We start from the raw sequence: 22,500 nt of genomic DNA on the forward strand, positions 1-22,500 counted from the left end.
CCAGGAATCGAACTCACAACCTCACGCTCAACGCTTTAACCACTGAGCCATACACCCACTACACTATGGAAAAAGGCTGGTTTTGGAGCTTGATGCAGTCTTCTGGTTCACTAGCTCCTGTCATACCATCAAACCCATACCAGCATGGAAAATGGATATTAAATAAAGATGATGATTAGAAAATTACTATTTATAAATCTCACAATGTCAGATATTCAGCAACATACTTTGTAGTAAAGATTGTTTTCCAACATAACATGGCAGTCCTGGTTTAGGACTAATGTTGCTGTAATTTAGCCCCAGGAGACATCGTCTCCAGCTGGCTATATGACACGATCTGTGTCCTTATATTTTCGAAATAGTAATTAGCTTAAAAATAGTAATGTTCTTATTTATAGATCAGTGACTAATTGTCACTTTGAAAACTATATATTTCAAACGGGAATTTGGCAGCGCCACCTTGAACCGAGGAATTACTCTGTGCTGATGAAGGGAAATAACCCAGGAATCACGATACACAGATATTGTTTTGAGCTGAGTGGGGGTGCTAGATCCCCTTGTTCAAAAATATAAAGACACAAATCGTGTCGTATAGCCAGCTGGAGACGATGTCTCCTGGGGCTAAATTACAACAACATTCGTCCTAAACCAGGACTGCCATGTTATGTTGGCAAACAAGCTTTACTCCAATGATGATGATGATGATGATGACAATATCGTGCTCCAACACTAACCACCTAACTGTGTGTACTGGATATTGTCATACCCTCAACAAGACGTGACTAAAGGGCACTCTCTTCTCTCTTTTATCTCTGCTCAGTCATTAATCACAGAATCCACAGAGTGTATTTCAGTTCCCATCTATCAAACCCACTCGCAAGACTTTGGTTCACTTGGGTCTATGGCAGAAAAATATTTACCCAAGTTTCTACATGGTGGAATTGAACCCAATACCACATGGTTGGGAAGCAACCTGCATTGGTATAACAAAATGATTTACATACTGAAAGTGGATATAGTCTCCAGTTGCTATGTTCAACAAGTTTGGTACAAAGTCATATTCTACAGCTGGATAAACTTGTACAATGTTTCCTCTCTTGCCTCTTACATTGAGATTGTGGATGACAGCATCTTTCAAATCTTGGGGACGTTTCTTGATTGAGAAAGTATGAGACCTACAAAACAGAAACAATACAACTCGTTTTTAATGGTCGAACTTGAAGTATAAATAACAGCAGGTAAATGTTGGATTAGAAAACTCTTTGGATAGAAAAAGTCAAAGCTGGCCTGTGGGATATGAACTCACACCTTCTCTAAACATGAAAGACGTTCTACCACTGGACCAAAGAAATCCTTCAAATTCTCTCTCCACACTTTAGAAGCTTTTTTCTTAATAGTGGCTAGAGGTTATGATACAAGGATGTGCTAAAGAGACAGATGAAGGACTCCGGCATCGCTCCAGACACCTGGGAGGAAAAGTTCCTGTGGCACGATGAATGGCACCAATCGCTGAAGCTCATAATTCCAGTCATTGAGGAGAAACAACAGAGATTGCATGACAGAGATTGCATGAGAGAGCACAAAGGAGAGATGTCAGTTCTCTGATGCATCAAAGAATTTCACCTGCATCAGATGTCATCACTGCTGAAGATGAAGAGCAGGCCTTGTAGCCCACATGTGAACATGGGAGCCTGTTACGGATGATCACTGAATGAGAACAGTCAATGTCAACCTATGATGGGCAGCTGAAGAAGGAACGATGTTGTTGACACCAGAAGAATTGGAAGCAAATGAAATAATTCGTTTTCAATGGTGGAACTCATCATCATCATCATTGTTTAACGTCCGTTTTCCATGCTAGCATGGGTTGGACGGTTCAACTGGGGTCTGTGAAGCCAGAAGGCTGCACCAGGCTCCGGTCTGATCTGGCAGTGTTTCTACAGCTGGATGCCCTTCCTAACACCAACCGCTCCATGTGTGTAGTGGGTGCTTTTTATGTGCCACCAGCACAGGTGCCAGGGGAGACTGGCATCGGCCACACTCTGATGGTGCTTTCTACGTGCCACTGGCACAGCAAAATAGATAAAGCTACTTCAAGTTCCACCATTATAAAACAAATTATTTCATGTCTCTCAAAGTTTTTAAATCTTTCTGACATAAACAGACAATATTATGTTGTGTCTGGGGAGAGTCATTTTCTTTTTGTGCCTTAACAGTCAGAATTGAAATTTACAGAGAATAAGAAGTGAAAATGTGTGAAATTCATGTCATTAGATACAAAGGAAGTAAAATGGCAGTAATGAGAAAATGCAAACTCACAAACTCAATTCCTCAAGGGTTTACCAAATTCCTTTCTGTTCATTTGGAAACACAGTATAGAAACATTAAGAAACTGAAAGCAGAATTGTTTAAAGGCCAAAGATGAGTGTTTCATCAAACTCACCATCTGTTAATGTCCCTGTTTCATGCTGACAGGGGTCGGATGGTTTGACACGGATCTGACTAGCCCAAGGACTGCATTGCACCCATGTCTGTTTTGACATGGGTTTCTATGATGGGATGTCCTTCCTAAAATCAACCACTTTACATCATATACTGGGGGGGGGAGCTCTTTTGCGTCACTGGCAAGGTTGCCACACAGCTTGCAAAACTATGAAACCTGAGGATGGAGCAGCTTTACACTAGGAGATGAGGAAGAAGGTGTGAGAAAAGGGAATAAGGCAGAGCACGTTCTTGTTGTAAAGAAGCTTCATGGCTACTCATATTTGGAGGAGAGAATGAGAATGAATCAACCATATCTGTTAAGAAATGAATAGAAGTGATGAGGTGTCCTACCTCTGTGTGTGTGTGTGTGTGTGTGTGTGTGTGTGTGTGTGTGTGTGTGTGTGGTGTGTAATGTTTCTATATTCTATATTGCACTTACATTGGCATCATTTAATAGCTGTTTTCCATTCTGGCAAAAGCCGGGTAGTTTGGCAGAAGCTGGCAAGCCACAGACCGGCACCAGTTCCGAATGTCTGTTTTGGTAAGGTTTGTACAGCTAGATGCCCTTCCTAATTATCAAAGGTCTCTAGGTATGTGGCACTTTGTTATGCAACCACAATATACTATGAAGTATACTAAATGTTTTTATAAGTCAGTACCAAGTCCTACTGTGCCAGCCCTTCCTAATGCCAACCACTTTACATGTACTGTGTGCTTTTTACATGGCCCCTGCATGGGTGCTTCATATGTGGCACCAGCACATGTGCTTTTTATATAGCACCAGCATGGGAGCTTTTTACATGGTACTCTTTACATGGCACCAATACCCATAAGCTCAAAAGACAAAGACTTTTCAGCTAAGAGATTACAACAGATTACAAGACTATTTGATCATATTTATTGGTGCTAAAGACATTCTGACCCCAGAGATGTCCCCTGTCCACTGCTGCCACCACCACCACTACTAATTTAAGAATTAATTACTTCCCTGGGCATGGATACACTGAAACTCCGATGTCTGGAAGCTGATTTGGCAGACACCCATAAAATTATTAACCATCTTACAAACAATAACTCTGAGCACCTTTTCAAACTCCACCTGTCTAACACCTGTGGACATGTTTACAAAGTCAGAAAACAGCACAGCTCCCATGACTTTAGGAAACATTTTTTCACGCTAAGAGTTGCTGAAGCATGGAACAAACTGCCGGCATCAGTTGTTAGTTGTCTGAACACTGCATCCTTCAAAACTTCCATGCTTCCTGAGATTCGCCAACACTACACCTGATTTTCTACCCTCTATACACACGCAAGCATGTATCTGACTCATACACTGTTCACTTCCCAGACATTTGTACATTACTGCATATGCTTTATACGCACTTTATACAGTTGTGGTGCACCTGAGCACTGTATACAATAATTTCATTATATTATTATAACGCATTGGCGTGTTTACACACACATTGTCTATAAGGAGAATTTTTTTCATATCTTGAGACAATTTCTACATTATATGTCTTTCCATATCCAAGTGTATCTAAACATGATAAACCCAACTGTACACATCTACATTTCATTCAACACTGCTTTGTACACCTTTAATTAATTCCAGCTTGAAAAAGCTATGCACACACTAGCAAATGTACCATTTGTTGTTCTAATATGAAAATAAATCTCTTAAAAGACTATAAATAACAACATGGTTTCTGTAGCTGATGATGTGCAACAATGCAGAAATGCAAGCATCTTATGATCCAATGACATCATTCATAGCTCAATGGTGTGTTTTGCACTTACTGTCTATAAGGAGGACTTTTCTCTCTTGAGACAATTTCTGCAGTGTATGTCTTTCCATGTCCAAATGCACATGAACTTATTAAATATGTATAAACACCTACATACAACCCTTTTACACTCAAATCACTCCTTCAAATATAATGCTTATTCTTTTTGTTTTGAATTAATCAGACATTGTCTTGTATCTTTGAGATTTCAATGGTGTAACTGTTTATTTTTAGAATGATATTGTAGGGTAAATGTGAAAGGCCAGATTTGACTGCTTTGAACATAAAACAGGTGAATTATTATTTTAGCCGAATATGGCCAGTTTAAATGCTAAAGGGTTAAGGAAAGAATTATAAAAAACAAGGAGTGAACGCGGAGATGTACTTGCATAGCGAGTGACCTGATTTGAGATCATGTGCTGGAACGAAAACAATTGCAGCATGGAAAGTGTTTATAAGCCATTTAAGAAACACACAGAAACCATTAGATTCACTTCAACATTTAAATTTAATCTAAATGATGCAGCACGAAGTTTTGTCAGTGAACAGATCGTGGTCTGAAAGCGACGAAAATATTTTGACAAATTAAATTTAAATGTTGAAGTGAATCTAACGGTTTTTGTGTTTCTTGAATGGCTTCTAAACACCTTCCACGCTGCAATTGAAGGTGTGAACACTTTCACATATTCTATCAAGATATTAGAGGCACCCAGCTCCTGATGTCGTGAGACACAGCTCTGGGCAGTGGCTACAGTAGCAGGGATAACTTGGCAAATAACAGACACACACTCATGCATGTTCTGTCACGATGCTTCCATTCTGGTGGCGCAATACGTAACACAGAAAATGTGTCAGACCTTCACCCACCGTTCACTGGTACATTGTTGGAATCATCTAATCTGACACTGCTGGGCAGAGAACTGGGCACTTGCCAGAGCAATGGAATCACTCGGTGCATAACACACAGACAAACACACAAACATGTGCTCAATCCAGGGCCCTTAATTAACCGCTTTGTTTAATTTGGTTATATTCTTTTACTAATTAATTTGTTTCAGCCACTGGACTAGAGTCATTTTGTAGCACCACCTTGTAGGAATAATCAAACAAAGTGACAAATCATCATCATCATTTAACATCTGCTTTCCATGCTAGCATGGGTTGGACGATTTTGACTGAGGGCTGGCGAACCAGATGGCTGCACCAGGCCCCAATCTTGATCTGGCAGAGTTTCTACAGCTAGATGCCCTTCCTAGCGCCAACCACTCCATGAATGTAGTGGGTGCTTTTACATGCCACTGGCACAGGGGCCAGTCAGGCGGTACTGGCAACGACCTCGCTCGAATCTTTTTACACATGCCACTGGCACAGGTGCCAGTAAGATGACATTGGTAACGATCATGCTTGAATGGTGCCCTTTTACGTGCCACCGGCACGGAAGCCAGTTGGCTGCTCTGGCAACAATCACACTCGGATAGTGCTCTTGGCACCCTACTAGCACGGGCACAAGCGCCAGTAAGGTGACGTTGGTAACAATCACAACACTATTGATTTTATTAAGTCTAGGCCTGGTGCTAATTCCATTAGTCTCACTTGCTGAACTGTTAAGTTATGGGTAGGGAGGCTGTAAACAAAGCAACACCGGTTGTAAAGTGGTGAGACAAAGACAAACACAAAAACACACACACATACATTCGTGTGTGTGTGCGCATGCGTGCAATGGGCTATCACACAATTTCATCAAGCAAATTCAGTCCAATGCATTTTAGTCAATTTGGGGCCACAGCAGAACACACTTGTCTAAAGTGCTGTGTATTGGGATTGAACTGAAAAACCGTGTGATTACAAAGCAGACTTGTTAACCACACAACCATGTCTGCAATGAAAAAAGAATAAAACAGATGCAGGCATGACTGTGTGGTAAGAAGTTTACTTTCCAATGCCATGGTTGCAGGTTCAGTCCCACTGCATGGCACCTTGGGTGTGTGTCCTACTATAGCCTCAGGCTGACCAAAGCCTTGTGAGTGGATTTGGTAGACGGAAACTGAAAGAAGCCTGTTGAATGTGTGTACATGTGTGTGTGTGTCTGTGTTTTTCCCCCACCTCTGCTGTTGGTGTGTTTATGTCCCCGTAACTTAGCAATCCAACATAAGAGACTGATAAAATAAGTACCAGGCTGAAATAAAAATAAGTAGTGAGGTTGATTCATTTGACTAAAATCGTTCAGACTAATGATTGAAATCCTTCAGACTAATGACTAACACAAGTATAAAAGAGAAAAGATAAAAGTGGAACAACATTGATTTTGGGCTTTTCTTTCTTTCTTTCTTTCTTTCTTTCTTTCTTTCTTTCTTTCTTTCTTTCATCTTCAATGTGACGCCACCTGTTACCAAATCTTTGTTTGGAATAATTACCATATTACATTTCATCGCAGTCAATCATCACATTCGTAGATAAATATTTATTGTGACAAGTCAAAGAACACCTGGTCGGGAAAGTGTTCTTTGTTTACCATTCGAAGAGGAAAAGGTATTACTTTTATGTCCAGAATCTCCAAACACACCTGGGTCAGTGCTTGATTAGTTACAGCACTGACACCACTATGTAACATGAGCGCTTCCGTGTGGTCCAGTAACCTGCTAGAAATAGTAAATGAATCACTTGGCCATTTAGGGATTTCATGTGTGTGTGTGTGTGTATGTGTGTGTGTGTGTGTGTGTGTACGTGTGTACGTGTGTGTGTGTGCCTGTATTTGTAACAACAGTTCCATTACAGGCATAAAGCTATATTTTTCTGTGGATTATTTTCCATTCAACCAATGCCAGAATATTTTCTGGCCCCAAAGAGAAAGGTCAGTTGTTGGGATACATTTTGAGTTATGTAATGCTTTTGGCATCTCCAGGGAGGACCTTCAGAGAATAACAAACTCTTGGACACCATGCATTAGAACCTTTCTGTGTTTTAAATTGAAGGAGTTCAAGACTAAGAAGAAAGAGGAATAAGATTGTCCCCTTAAAGTGAATAGGGACTTCATCTTTAAGTTGTCCCATACACTCTACTCACATCATCATCATCATCATCGTTTAACATCCGTTTTCCATGCTGGCATGGGTTGGATGGTTTGACTGGGGTCTGGGAAGCCAGGAGACCACACTAGGCTCCAATCTGATCTGGCAATGTTTCTACAGTTGGATGCCCTTCCTAATGCCAACCACTCTGTGTGAGTAGTGGGTGCTTTTTATGTGCCACCGGCACAGGAGCCAGTCAGGTGAACCTAGCATTGATTACGTTTGCATAGTACTCTCTATGTGCCACCGGCACAGGAGCCAGTCCAGGCAAGCTGGCAGAAACGCCGGATGAAATGCTTAGCGGTATTTCGTCTGCGGTTACGTTCTGAGTTCAAATTCCGCCGAGGTTGACTTTGCTTTCATCCTTTCAGGGTCTATGAATTAAGTACCAGTTCCGCACTGGGGTCAATGTAATCGACTTAATACCCATGTCTGTCCTTGTTTGTCCCCTCTATGATTAGCCCCTTGTGGGTAGTAAAGAAATAGGCATCAGCCACATTCAGATGATGCTTTTTACGTGCTCCCAGCATGGGCAGCCAGTCAGGCAGCCCTGGCATCGACCCACACATGAATAGTGCCTGTTGTGTACCACCAGCACGGGGAACCAGTCAGGCGGCACTAGCAATGAGCCATGCATGAATGGTGCTTATTGCGTGCCACCAGCATGAGAGCCAGTCAGGCAGCACTGGCATCAGCTACAACTACAATTTCCATTTTTTATTGTGATTTGATTTGATTTTTATTTTGATTTACTTGACCCAATATATCTCCTCAAGCACGGTGTGTCACCTGATGATTCAAAGGTACTTTTTAAATGGGCTGGTTATGTGACACTGGTATAGGCTACAGCTGTGATCTCACTTTACTTGCCAGGTCTTCTCAATCACAACATATCTCCAGAGGTCTTGGTCTTTTGACATTGCCTCTGTGAGGCCCAGTGTTCAAAGGTCATGCTTCACCACCTCATCCCATGTCTTCCTGGGTTTCCCTCCTCCATGGGTTCCTTCCACAACATAGCTGTGTGGTTAAGAAGTTCACTTTACAGTCCTCATGTACTGTCATCCCTTAGCATTCAAACCAGCTATATCTGGTCCAAATATTCTATGTTTTATGTTCAAACTATTCAGATCCAGCTTCTCACACCTACCCAACAATTTCATTCTAAAAATCAACAACCACATCATCAAAATCTCAAAGTTACAAGCTAAAGCATGATTAATTCAAAACAAGGTGAATAAATAAGCGTTACATTTGACAATGCTAAAGAGTTAATGGTTATAGATTCAGTGGCCAATTATAACACCTAAAAAGGGTTGGCAGTGTTGAAATTACTATATTTCTATATTGTAAAAGAAAAACAAATATGAACTCATTGGTGCAAGCATAGCTGTGTGGTTAAGAAGTTCACTTTACAATCATTTAGTTTGGGGTTCAGTCCCACTGCACAGCACCTTGGGAATTTATCTTCATTGTTGCCCCAGGTCAACCAAAGCTTGTGAGTGGATTTGGCAGAAAGAAGCCTCTCCTCTCATATAACTAAAATACGGATAGAGAAAATCACATCTTTAATTGTTAAATTTACCATACAAATCTGATGAGTGTTTCTGTTGTATCAACAGATTTGGACAGAGAAAATGTCATTCAAATTGATATATCCAAAAATACATGTTAAAACAACATTTTCAGGGTGATCCAAAATTAATTAAATTCAAAGTGAACTAAGGAAATATTTCCAGTATACAAACACATACAAAAAGAACATTAAGAAGAAACATAATCAAAGAAAAGCTATTTTGGACTCAAGTTTTGATGACTTCAATGGATAACGAAAGAATAAAAAACAAATATATAAATTCTACATTATGACAATTGGAAACAGAAAGTCTAAGTCTTGACAGTCATCTATTAAATATACTAAACATTTTTAGAAAAATCATTTTTATTATACAATACATGAAAAGCAATTATAATTAAGAATTGAAATATTTAGATGGCTTTTGAAATTTGTGACAATATTTCTCTGTAAAATTCCCATTAAAATTTGATAATATTAATTTAGATGTAATTATATAATATATTTCTTCAATGCAAAGATCACATGTAGAATTGCCAATATTATACAACGGCGCTTAACTAACAACAGAGTATTAGTTAAGCAAAATCATACTTCATATCATACTTAGTGTTTCTATCTTTTAAATCTCAAATGCATTTATTAAGATTTGAAGAATTACCTTTCCTTCTATACTTAAATGAATGCAATTGATTATGAAATCTAGATTTTCAAATAGCAGCAGATGAACCTATGTATTAATACTTATGATCCCCTGTTATTACCTTACATTGATACTCTATATTTTCCCTTACACATAGGTTTTAAAGGACAGAAAATTTTGTTTTTACAATTACACAAGCATTTATTCACTTATATTTAGTATTCATGGTTAAAAGAATTCCTACTAGTCCTCCTCTCAGAATTAGGTGTTAAGGCAGGATTTTTATTATTAAAACTAGGTGTTAACTTAACCGTATTATCAGAGTTGGAATTACTTTTACTTAAAGAATCAAAATTTAGTTCAAGAAAACTATCATCAGAATTAATTTCACAATTCACACAAACAATGTTACCCTTGTATAAAGATTTTGAGTTAAGACATTCCCTAACCCACCATTTACTATGTGCTGCTATAATCTCAGCCAAATTTCTGGTGGTTGAATACGAAAATTTTATACTATGGCAATTGAATAATTTCTGTTATTTATTTAAAAGTGGGAACCGTTTATCTAGCATTGCAAATAATTTTTTAGGAATACTGGTAACTATTGAGTATTGGTAACTATCTGAGTATGGTGCATTAAACCATATAATATTCCTGGATTTATTCTTTCTGTTATTTATTATATCCAACTCTCATAGTGTGAAAACATTATTTTTGCTTCTCCCTTCAAGACATTTTATTCAAGAACTACCAAATGAATTTTTCTTTGTAGTTTTTTTTTTTTTACAAAATTGTAATTGCCTAAGAAAGAGCTGCCCCTGATAACCGGGGGGGGGGAGACAAAAAAATAAAAGATTTGCTTCACAAACATTTAAAATTGTATTTACACACATTAGATGGTCACATTCAAAATGGCTACCAAAACACTACAATGGCTAAAACAGTACAAAATCAAGACACAACTGAATGTACAAGAAGAAGAAGAAAATTAACAGTTTAGTGAAGAATTAACAAAAATAATGTCCCAAATACTCAAATAATTCAGGAAACAAAATCAGTAACACTATCAACAATAGCGTTAGCAACTCTTCTGCTTTTGTAAAAACTGCAATCCATTCTTGTTGCAGCTAAATGAAGACAGAACTTCTTTCAATACAAAACGAACAGCTTGAATTGTTAGATATATCACAGTCATAAGAAAAGATAGGTAGGTGAGAGAATTTAGCATATTTAACAGCATTTATTTGATATAGGAGCTAATCCAGGACAGAGCAAAGAAAACATTTATATATATCTCTGCTCATGAAAAGACAGAAGTGGATAAAATTTCCTCTTAAATCAATTAGCACATCGGGTTTTCCAGAATACATCAGGAGAAGCTCCTTCACGTGGAAAAGGTAAAAAGCTATGGCATCATCTTCCGTAGAATTAAAATTGAAGACCTGACCAAAACACAGACTGAAACTGTGTCAGGCATACCCCTTACTATATGTTTGTACCCTGGTACATAGGTTTAAAGTCGAAGAAATACAGGGTCTTAATATAAGAGACATTGGCCACAACATAGACCCATGGCTAACAGTGACTTTTGTGTTACAATATGGGAAAGTGGTCAATGCAGGATTAACAAAAGATTATCTATTTTCAACCACTGAGATGAGCAAGAACTATGCTTCGTTGAAGATGCCGAGACAATAGGTTTAAGACTAATGATACAGGAGAGGAAGCCTAATTACCACGTTTGTCAGACCAAAACACATCTTAGAACTGGGAGTCAGAAGGAACTGGAAAAATAAAATAATGAAGAACAACAAAAGGAATGAGAAACCTCAGTTTCCAGAGCCCCACCATCCAAACCTGTTGTGAAACCAAAGGAAATGTTTTTAGGTAAAGTACCACAAATAAAAGAGCATACACCTACAGTACCTACATGTGGTACCAAATCTTCATCATGTGATAATAAAAAAAATAATAATTGCAGATGAAACTTCTAAAATGTTAAATGAAAATATGAAGGTAAAAATGTCACAGAAAAAGAAAATTTAGCATAAACCAACGAAAATAGATGAGGAAGAACAATTTCTTCCAAATGACAATGAAATTCCTCTTCGGGAAAATAATGAAGAAAATAGAAAGATTGAAAGCGAACTGATTTACTATTCTTCAAAAATCAGACAAACAGTAAGCAGACAACATTTCACATCTCGAATGCCATGGATTTCTCAAAACTCTTAGATTGAGACAAAAACAATTATGTTCAGAATATAAACACCTTACAAAAGATAGATTAATAGTATAATTAAAATTAAGTCCTTATATCAAACTTAAAAGAAAATACCCTGAAGATATGGAGAAAAACTGAAAGAAATCAAACGTTGCAGTGAGAATGAAAGAAATAGTTAAAAAGTTTTTACCTGTCTTGAAATACCCGACCAAACTGAGCTGTATTAATGGCCAATCTCAAATCAAAATCGACATCTTCAAAGATTTTCACAACTGGATTCTGTTTAAAGACATACCCTCGTTCTTTAGCTTTACCATTAAGAGGGTACTCTTTTGAAAGATTGACTTTTGAAGGCTCCCCCTTTTTGTCCGGGTTTAAAGTGTGATCTGCCCACCAATCATAGTCTGTTGTCGAAATGTTGTACCTAGAGACAAATGAATAAGAACACTGTTAGGCTTGAAAATTAATTTGCTTTTTATGTCTGTTTCCCATGCTAGCATGGGTTGGATGAAAGTATTACCAACACAAAGTTTTACACCTGGATCACTTTCCTGTCACTAACATTCACATGTTTTCTATGTAAAAAAAAATCTTTCAATTCATGTCTTTTGAACATTGAGCCTCGTGGAGGCAGTGACAGGGGACTGAGACTTTGGCAATAAATCGTGCTTCAGGAGACCTGTCAAGCCAAGTGAGAACATAGTTGTGGCTGATACCAGTGTCACATAATTGGCACTTGTGCTGGTGGCACGTGAAAAGCATCCACTACACTCTCGGAGTGATTGGTGTTAGGAAGGGCATCCAACCATAAAAACCATGCCATATCAGATTGGAACTTGGTGCATCTCCTCAGTTTACCAGTTCTGTCGAACCATCCCATCCATGCAAGTATGGAAAACAGACATTAAATGATGATGATGAGGTCTTCAAAGACACAAAACACAAAAACCTACAGATGATTTGTTGACAGGGAAATTAACAACAATGATACCACTTTATAGCTCAGGGACTTTTGGAGAGGTGCACATGTAAATAAACACACAAACACACACAAACACACACACACACACGGCAGGCTTCTTTCACTTTCTATCTATCAAATCAACTAACAAGACTTTTGTTGCCCTGGGGCTGTAGTAGAAGACACTTGCCTCAATTCCTCAATTGGAATTAAGCCTAAAACTATAAGGTTAGGAAGTGGACTTCTCAATTTCATCCCGACATTTATCATAAGATGGGTGTAGAGAGAGAGAGAGAGAGATACCATTTTGCAGGGATACTTCAACATTTTTCAGACAAACCCTAACTATTTTTGGTGCCACACAAAATGCATCCTGTACATGCTGTAAAATAGTTGGCATTGGAAAGGGTAATCCGCAGTTGAAACCAGGCCAGGGCAGTTAATGAAGAATGATGCAGTCGTTCGATCCATCAGATCCAGTAAAATTATCCAATCCATGCACACATGGATGATGGACATTAAATGATGATGATGATGATACACAATTCAACATTAACATATATATTCCCATGCCAGTGCTGTATAACCAGTCCATTTAAGAGGACCCTTCAATCATTGGACAATAAACTATGCTTGCAGAGACCTATTGAGGCAAGTGAAATTGCTGTCGTGGCTGATAACAGTATTGCCTGAATGGCACCTGTGTCAGTGGAACATTAGAAGCACCATTCGAGTGTGATTGTTGCCAGGGCTCCCGTGCCAGTGACATGTAAAAAAAAGCACTATTCGAGCATGGTCATTGCCAGTGCCACCAGAATGGCTCCAGTGCCAATGGCATGTAAAAAGCACCATTTGAGTGTGGTCAATGCCAGCACCACCTGACTGGCCCTCGGTTCCGGAGGCACGTAAAAAGCACCCATTACACTCTCAGAGTGGTTGGCGTTAGGAAAGGCATCCAGCTATAGAAACTTTGCCAGATCAGATCGGAGACTGGTGCAGCCTTCTGACTTGCTGGGCCTCAGTCAAACTGTCCATCCCATGCCAGCTCGGAAAGCAGACATTACAAGATGATGATGATGATTCCTCATTGGTTATGAACAAAATACCTTTCTCACAAAAGAGTTATTATTGTGTTGTGTCTGGGGAGAGTCATTCTCTTTTGGTGCCTTATAATTTAACACACTCATTGGTTCAATTTCCACTCATTTACTTAATTTTTCTAAAATTTTCATTGCGTCCGGCCACCTTTTCAATTGTTGTTGACTATGTTCATTATCCAAGCTGCTTGGATAACAGACAGACTCAACAACTATTGAAAAGGTTGCCAGACACAGTGAAAATTTTTTTTAAATAAGTAGAAATTTTACCGGTGAGTGTGTTACATTATAAGGCACCAACAGAGAATGACTCTCCCCAGACACAACAGAATATGCTTCAACACACGAACTCACATAAAGAATCTTGCAAACCAAATCCAAAAACGAACGTTATTACCGTATAATACTCAATTATACAGACAGTAATTCGATAATGAGATTAACATACTTTTTACATCTTAATATGGTATATCGTCATCACATTGTATGTCATCATATGTAATATATGTCCTTCTTTTATTGAAATGGTAGGCTGTGATTTGAGGAAATTTTTGCTGCTATTTCTAACAGTTTGAGCTACCACATTGCAGTTCCTTCATTAGTTTCTTATAGTTATAGTTAAATATGAATACAAAAGATGTATAGTTAATAGACGAACATCATATGAACAAAAACATTAAAAAAATAACAACAACAACAAAAATGAAAAGAAACTGACCTTATTCTTAGCACACAGTGTTCACCAGGGGTCTCGGGAATGGTCCAGTTGAAGACATTGGATTTACCATTAAGACCATTGCCTAAGTAGTTATCCCAGCTAAACTGAGCCTCTCTACATATAGGGGCAGCTACAGCATGGGCTGGATATTCTGTCCACACACCAATCTTTCCGTTTGTCTGTTAAAGATAAATATATTCTTTTATTCTTTAATATTCTCATCCTTGGTTTTTAGGCATTAGACAGCAGCCATACTTGAGTACCAGTTTTAAGGGTCTTTAGCAGGTTTTTAGCCCACTAATTTAAATATAATGTCCGGTCATCCTTCAAATAGCTGTAGGAATTAATCCAGTGAAAAACAACAACAATTCATATGGGGTTTTGAGGCCTTCATGTACACGGTATATTTATTCCAATCCGGGAGGAGAGCATTCGTACAGAACTTGTATATTTAACATTTAACAGAACAGAATGAAGTTGAATAAGAAAAGGTTTCCGTCTTGCCGCCTTCCATGACTGATATAGTGGATTCCACTCAATTCAAATCGGAGCGAGTAGTCTAGTAGCAGAGAGGGAGACAATGCAGTTAGCAGCAGGGCGCTTGGTCAGCAACAAAGAGGCCGTTTCTTGGTTCTGCCCATCTTTTTATCCCCTATTTCACAAGCGCCACCTCGTTGTCAACGATGTGACCAGGGGAGATAACTCCAGATAACCAACGTTTGGACATGGATTCAACTACAGGTCTTTAAGTTAATCATATCAACCCTGCTACTTTGAAAACGCAGAATGGTCAACCATATTATTAACATCCCTACTGCTTCACTCACAGGGGACAAATGTAAAAATCTTGCTTTCAGATTTTGACACAATGCCAGCAATTACATCAACCCTCCCACTGCTCAACTGGTACTTATTGTAATGACCCTGAAAGGATGAAAGGTTAAGTCACCCCCGGTGGCATTTGAACTCAGAATGTTATGTCAGAAGTAATGTCACAAAGCATTTAGAGTGAAGTAAAGGCCTACAGAATTGGTCCCTAAAACAGTGGAAGAATGTTATTTTCTCAGACAAGTCATCCTTTACCTTATTTCCGACCACCAGCCGAGTATACATGTGGAGACAGCCAAAAGAAGTATTTGACCCAGACTGCCTTCTTCCAACAGTTAAACATGGAGGAGGATCTGTGATGATCTGGGGGACTATATCTTGGAAATCTGCAGGCCCAATGGTTTTCCTTCATAGCAGAATTAATAGTCAAGACTATTTAAGCATTTTATCTGATCAAATTCATCCTATGGCTGCAGAACTGTTTCCGGAGGGAAACGCAATCTTTCAGTCTGATAATGCACCAATTCACACAGCTAAAGTTGTTACTGAATGGCACGAGAAACATTCTAGTGAAGTTGAACATCTTATCTGGCCACCACAGTCCCCACATCTCAATATTATTGAACATTTATGGTGCATTTCAGAAAAACAAGTAAAGAGTCAATATCCTCCACCATCATCACTACAAGAACTGGAGACTGTTTTAACTGAAGAATGGACAAAAATTCCTTTGGAAACAATTCAAACTTTGTACGAGTCCATACCTTGTAGAATTCAAGCTGTAATTACTGCCAAAGGCAGTTCCACCCTATATCAAAATTAATTTGTTTGAAATTTTAAGGGGTTTCCATTATTTTGTCCAACCCCTGAATGTGTAGCCTTGCACACACACACACACAGACACACATACATATATATATATATATAGGCACAAGCATGCCAGTGTGGTTGAGAAGCTTGCTTCCTAACCAAGTGATTTGGGGTTCAGTTCCACTGCACAGCAGACATCTTGGGAAAGTGATTTTACTGTAGCCCCGAGGCTGACCAAGTCCTTGTGAGTGAATTTGGTGGATAGAAGATGGCTCAGTAGTTAGTGTAGTCAGCTCATGATCATAAGGTCATGAGTTCAATTTCCAGTGGCACATTTTGAGCAAGACACTTTATTTCCTGTTCTTCCAGTCCACTCAGCTGACAAAGATGAGTCATATTCATCATCATCATCGTTTAACGATTGTTATCCATGCTGGCATGGGTTGGACAGTGTAACTGGGGACTGGCAAGCGTGGAGGCCGCACCAAGCTCCAATCTGATCTGGCAAGGTTTCTACAGCTGGATGCCCTTCCTAATGCCAACCACTCTGAGAGTGTAGTGGATGCTGGCATCGACCACGTTTGGATGGTGCTTTTTACATGCCACCAGCAAGGGAGCCAGTCGGGACGAGGGTGTTGGCATTGACCACGTTCAGATGGTGTTTTTACATGCCACCAGCATGGGAGCCGGTCGGGACGAGGAGACTGGCATTGACCACGTTCAGATGGTGTTTTTACATGCCACCAGCATGGGAGCCGGTCGGGATGAGGGTGTTGGCATTGACCATGTTCAGATGGTGTTTTTACATGCCACCAGCATGGGAGCCGGTCGGGATGAGGGGACTGGCATTGAGCATGTTCGGATGGTAATACATATATTTCAAAGGGCCAGCCTTGTCACACTGTGTCATGTTGAATCTCCCTGAGAACATGTCTGGAGTGTTCAGTCACTTGCACGTTGATCTCACGAGCAGGCTGTTCCACTGATCAGGTCTACTGGAACATTCTTCATCGTAACCGATGGAGTGACAGTTATATTGAAATAAACATTCATTCATATACTAAGAATTTACAACAATTTCTTTATATATTTCAAAAATACAAAAAAAGCAATATTTCAAACACTGACCTCACACTCTTCTTTATTATTTGGGATAACAATGTTCTTCGGTTGCGTGACGTTGCAGCTCCATTTAGACTTCACATTCTGACTGTTTTGTGTGTAGTAACTGCACCAACTGACATTGTTTGTCATTACAGCAATGTCCTGGTGAAAGAGAAAAGGTAAACAACGAGATCAAAATATATCATTGTGGTGGAAGAGAAGCAGAGTTTTATGGTCAAAAGTGCATCATCGTCATTCAACATCTATTGTCCATGTAAGCATCGGTTGGACAGTTTGACTGGGCTGGTACACTGGAAGGCTGCACAAGACTCCAGTCTGATTTGGCATGTTTTTTTTTTCAGCTAGATACCCTTCCTAGCACCAACCACTCAAGAGGGTAATGGGTGCTTTAATATGTCACCAACACAGGTGCCATTTGTATGACACCAGGGTGCATTTACATGCCACTGACATGGGTGCCAATTTGCGTGACACCGAGGTGCGTTTACATGCCACCAGCACAGGTGCCAATTTGCATGACACCGAGGTGCGTTTACATGCCAATGGCACGGGTGCCAATTTGCGTGACATGTGGTTGCATTTATGTGCCACTAGCAAAGGTGCCAATTTGTGTGACATCAGGGTGTGTTTACGTGCCATCAGCACAGGTGCCAATTGCACGATACTGGTATCTGCCATGACTGTGATTTTGCTCAGTTTGATGGGTCTTCTTCTGAAGCATGACATAATGCCAAAGGAACTCAAAAGGAACTCAGCCACTTTGCCTCCATGAGGCCCAATGCTTGAAAGGAACTCAGCCGTTTTGTCTCTGTGAGTCCCAATGGTAAAAACCTTACCAAAACTGACCTCACCTGTGGTTGTGTCACATAAAAAGCATTAAATCCACTCTGTTTAGTGGTTGGACTTTGGAAGGACATCCAGCTGTAAAAACCTTGCCAAAACGGGCCTCACCTGTGGTTGTGTCACATAAAAAGCATTAAATCCACTCTGCTTAGTGGTTGGACTTTGGAAGGACATCCAGCTGTAAAAACCTTGCCAAAACGGACCTCACCTGTGGTTGTGTCACATAAAAAGCATTAAATCCACTCTGCTTAGTGGTTGGACTTTGGAAGGACATCCAGCTGTAAAAACCTTGCCAAAACGGACCTCACCTGTGGTTGTGTCACATAAAAAGCATTAAATCCACTCTGCTTAGTGGTTGGACTTTGGAAGGACATCCAGCTGTAAAAACCTTGCCAAAACGGACCTCACCTGTGGTTGTGTCACATAAAAAGCATTAAATCCACTCTGCTTAGTGGTTGGACTTTGGAAGGACATCCAGCTGTAAAAACCTTGCCAAAACGGACCTCACCTGTGGTTGTGTCACATAAAAAGCATTAAATCCACTCTGCTTAGTGGTTGGACTTTGGAAGGGCATCAAACTGTAAAAATCCAACCAAAACAGTCACAGACGTCTGATGAAGGCTCCTACCTGGCTGGCTCCTATGCCAGCATGGAAGGTGGATGTTAAACAATGATGATGATGATGCGAGAACATAGTTATAGTCTGATAAGAACCACACAGCAGGGTGTATCAGGTAGCATAGAGTAGGGATATATTAGGGACCACATAGTGTGGAGGTTACATAATCCTTATCATTGTCACAGGTTGGGGTCTGCAGCTGATGACTGAAAATGACATCCTAAGGCTGCTCTTTTACTCTTTTTTACTCTTTTACTTGTTTCAGTCATTTGATTGTGGCTATGCTGGAGCACCGCCTTTAGTCAAGCAAATCGACCCTGGGACTTATTCTTTGTAAGCCCAGTACTTATTCTATCGGTTTCATTTGCCGAACCGCTAAGTGACGGGGACGTAAACACACCAGCATCGGTTGTCAAGCAATGCTAGGGGGACCAAAACAGACACACAAACACACACACATACACATATATACATATATATACATATATACGACAGGCTTCTTTCAGCTTCCGTCTACCAAATCCACTCACAAGGCATTGGTCGGCCCGGGGCTATAGCAGAAGACACTTGCCCAAGATGCCACGCAGTGGGACTGAACCCGGAACCATGTGGTTGGTTAGCAAGCTACTTACCACACAGCCACTCCTGCGTGTAAAAATGATTAACAACATTCTCGAACAATTAACAGATGCTTTAATTACTGCAAGTAGTGTTTTCTGTGTTGGTCTTTTTAGTGAATACTAACAACAAAAGTTACACAGTGGGGGAGGCATACAACTGGTACTTATCGATCTGTGTGTCTGGCCCATCACAACTGGAAAAACAATCATGTTATATTCATGGTGAGAAACTCAGGGCCTTCTGTCTGCCAAAAACTGGCAGTGAATGGGAGTAGAGACATCAAGCAGCTGTCTCAATATTCTACAATCTGCTGCCTCATCCTCTGTGATTACTGCCAAAAGCCAATCATTATAGAAGACTCAACAAGAAAGTTCTAGAAAGTCGAATCATGTGACGGCTTGAAACTGACTTGCTGCTTGATTAGGGAATCCCATAAAACAACAGCAGTCTCATCATGCTGTCTACTTGGCTGGCTAATGATTCAGTTTCGAGATGGATACATCATTATTTAACATCCTCATTCTCCCTTGCAGCAACTCACCTGTTCCTGTCTTCATTCCTGATCTCTCTCTCTCACTCTCTCTCTCTCGATCTCTCTCTCACTCTCTTCTCTCTCTCTCTCTCCAGCTAGGTAACAGGTAACCTTGTACCTCCTCTGCATCAAGACACCTATTTCTGTGTCTGTCTCACTCTAACCTGTCATCCTCTGACACAAGATCACTTCCTCCAATGCCCCCTCCTCTCTCAAAAGATTCTTTTTTTGTCTTGCAAGGTATTTGGTGACCCTGTCAGTGCAGGTGCCACTTAAAAGCACTCAGTCCACACTGTAAAGTGGGGGGCATTTGGAAGGAAACCCAGCCATAAAAAACATTGCCAAAACTGACCCCACCTGGTATCTCACGGTAGGGTATGTTAGGTACCCCATAGCAGATGGGCTAAGTACCACAAAGCAGGGTGAGTTAGGTACTACTAAATGAAATATACTTACAATCCAAGGAGATGGATGCCAGTAGGGGTAATAATCTCTCTCTTCTGGGCATTCATAGCCTCGTCGGGTCCCATCTGGATTTTGTCGGGTATAAATTGCCGTATCTTTTTTAAGTTTCTTAAATAAAGAGAAAACAACATAAATATCATTGCCATCATCATCATCATCATCATCATCACTACAATCACCACCACCACCATCATCATCATCATCACCATCACCATCGCCACCACCATCATCACCATCATCATCACCATCACCATCGCCACCACCACCATCATCATCATCATCACCATCACCATCGCCACCACCATCATCACCATCATCATCATCATCACCATCGCCACCACCATAACCAATGCTGTGACAATTACAATTACCAATCACCACCAGCAGCATCACCACCACCACCATAATCATCATCACCACCACCACCATCATCGACACCACCATCATCACCATCATCATCATCACCACTACCACCATCATCATCATCACCACCACCACCATCATCATCATCATCACCATCGCCATCATCACCATCATCAACACCATCATCACCACCACCATCATCACCATCACTACAATCACCACTACCACCATCATCATCATCATCACCATCATCATCACTACAATCCCCACCACCATCATCATCATCATCATCATCATCACCACCATCGCCACCACCATCATCACCACTACAATCATCACCACCACCACCCATCCTCTTCCAACCAACATCATCATTATCCTTCATAGAACTTCACACACCAAACTGTCCTTCCATCATACTCCTCCATCATAGTCCCAGTTTATCTTCCCATTAGTCAATTACAAGATGGTTACTTCCTCTCTCTCTCTCTCTCTCTATCTCTCTCTCTCTCTCTCCTCTCTCTCTCTCTCTCTCTCTCTCTCTCTCTCTCTCTCTCTCTCTCTCTCTCTCCCCTCTGCTATGAACAGTAAGCTGACATATTGAATAATCTTTTCTAATCTAGGCACAATGCCTAGAAATACCGCTAAGCATTTTACCCACCATGTTAATGTTTCTGCCAGCTCGGTGCCTTCATAGATTTCAATCTTTTCTACTCTAGGCACAAGGCACAAAATTTTGGGGGAGGAAGCCAGTCGATTAGATCGATTCCAGTACGCAACTGGTACTTAATTTATCAACCCCAAAGGATGAAAGGCAAAGTCGACCTTGGCAGAATTTGAACTCAGGACGGAAAGACAGATGAAATACTGTTAAGCATTTCGCTTAGCGTGCTGATGTTTCTTATTTCTTTATTGCCCACAAGGGGCTAAACATAGAGGGGACAAACAAGGACAGACAAATGGATTAATTCGATTACATCGACCCCAGTGCATAACTGGTACTTAATTTATCAACCTCGAAAGGATGAGAGGCAAAGTTGACCTTGGCAGAATTTGAACTCAGGACGGAAAGACAGACTAAATACCACTCAGCATTTCACCCAGCGTGCTAATGTTTCTGCCAGCTCACCACCTTTGACACATTAAATAATACAGCATTCTGTCTTTTTGCCTGTCCCCTCCTCCTTCACCTGCCCCCCCCCCAATAAACTCTGTATTCTTGAGAGTTTACTTCGGCATCTCTTCAGAACCATCATTGTCCTCTGTAGTAAGACGCTTGTGTCTCTCCTTCTATCGTACTTCAGTACCTCAAAGCCTAGCATAAAGCCACTGCTCTCTCTACGATTAGCTCACTTAATCAAGGAGGCTTTTACCTTTCCTTGATTTGCTTGCAAGTTACTTGGTGTCCTCCCTAGTATTGGTACCATGGCCTGGAGAAAAAGGCACCCTGGACGTTCTGTAATGTGGTTGCCATTAGAAAGGGCATCCAGCCATAGAAACCATGCCACAGCTAACATTGGCATTAGACGTAGTCCTCAGGGCTTGGTAGGATCCTGTTACACAAACCAACCCATGGCGGGGTAGAAGACAGATGTTAAATGATGATGATAATGACCATAGGTGCAGGAGTGGCTCTGTGGTAAGTAGCTTGCTTCCCAACCACATGGTTCCAGGTTCATTCCCACTGCATGGCACTTTGGGCAAGTGTCTTCTACTATAGCCTTGGGCTGACCAAA

At 40.4% G+C, this 22,500-nt stretch overlaps 1 protein-coding gene across 1 annotated transcript in view; it reads right to left on the bottom strand.

The window, feature by feature from the left end:
- LOC115217366 (protein DD3-3) overlaps nt 1-22,500 on the bottom strand; it is a 139,093-nt gene that overhangs the window by 22,061 nt on the left and 94,532 nt on the right. The window contains exons 6-10 of the mRNA XM_029787043.2: nt 20,393-20,509; nt 17,325-17,462; nt 14,559-14,737; nt 11,973-12,206; nt 1,005-1,175 (exon numbers count right to left, since the gene is read on the bottom strand). Of these exons, the coding sequence (XP_029642903.1) occupies nt 1,005-1,175; nt 11,973-12,206; nt 14,559-14,737; nt 17,325-17,462; nt 20,393-20,509 (839 nt within the window). The remainder of the gene's footprint in view (nt 1-1,004; nt 1,176-11,972; nt 12,207-14,558; nt 14,738-17,324; nt 17,463-20,392; nt 20,510-22,500) is intronic.

This window comes from Octopus sinensis, linkage group LG1, assembly GCF_006345805.1.
Source record: "Octopus sinensis linkage group LG1, ASM634580v1, whole genome shotgun sequence".
In the NCBI taxonomy this organism is placed as follows: Eukaryota; Metazoa; Mollusca; class Cephalopoda; order Octopoda; family Octopodidae; genus Octopus; species Octopus sinensis.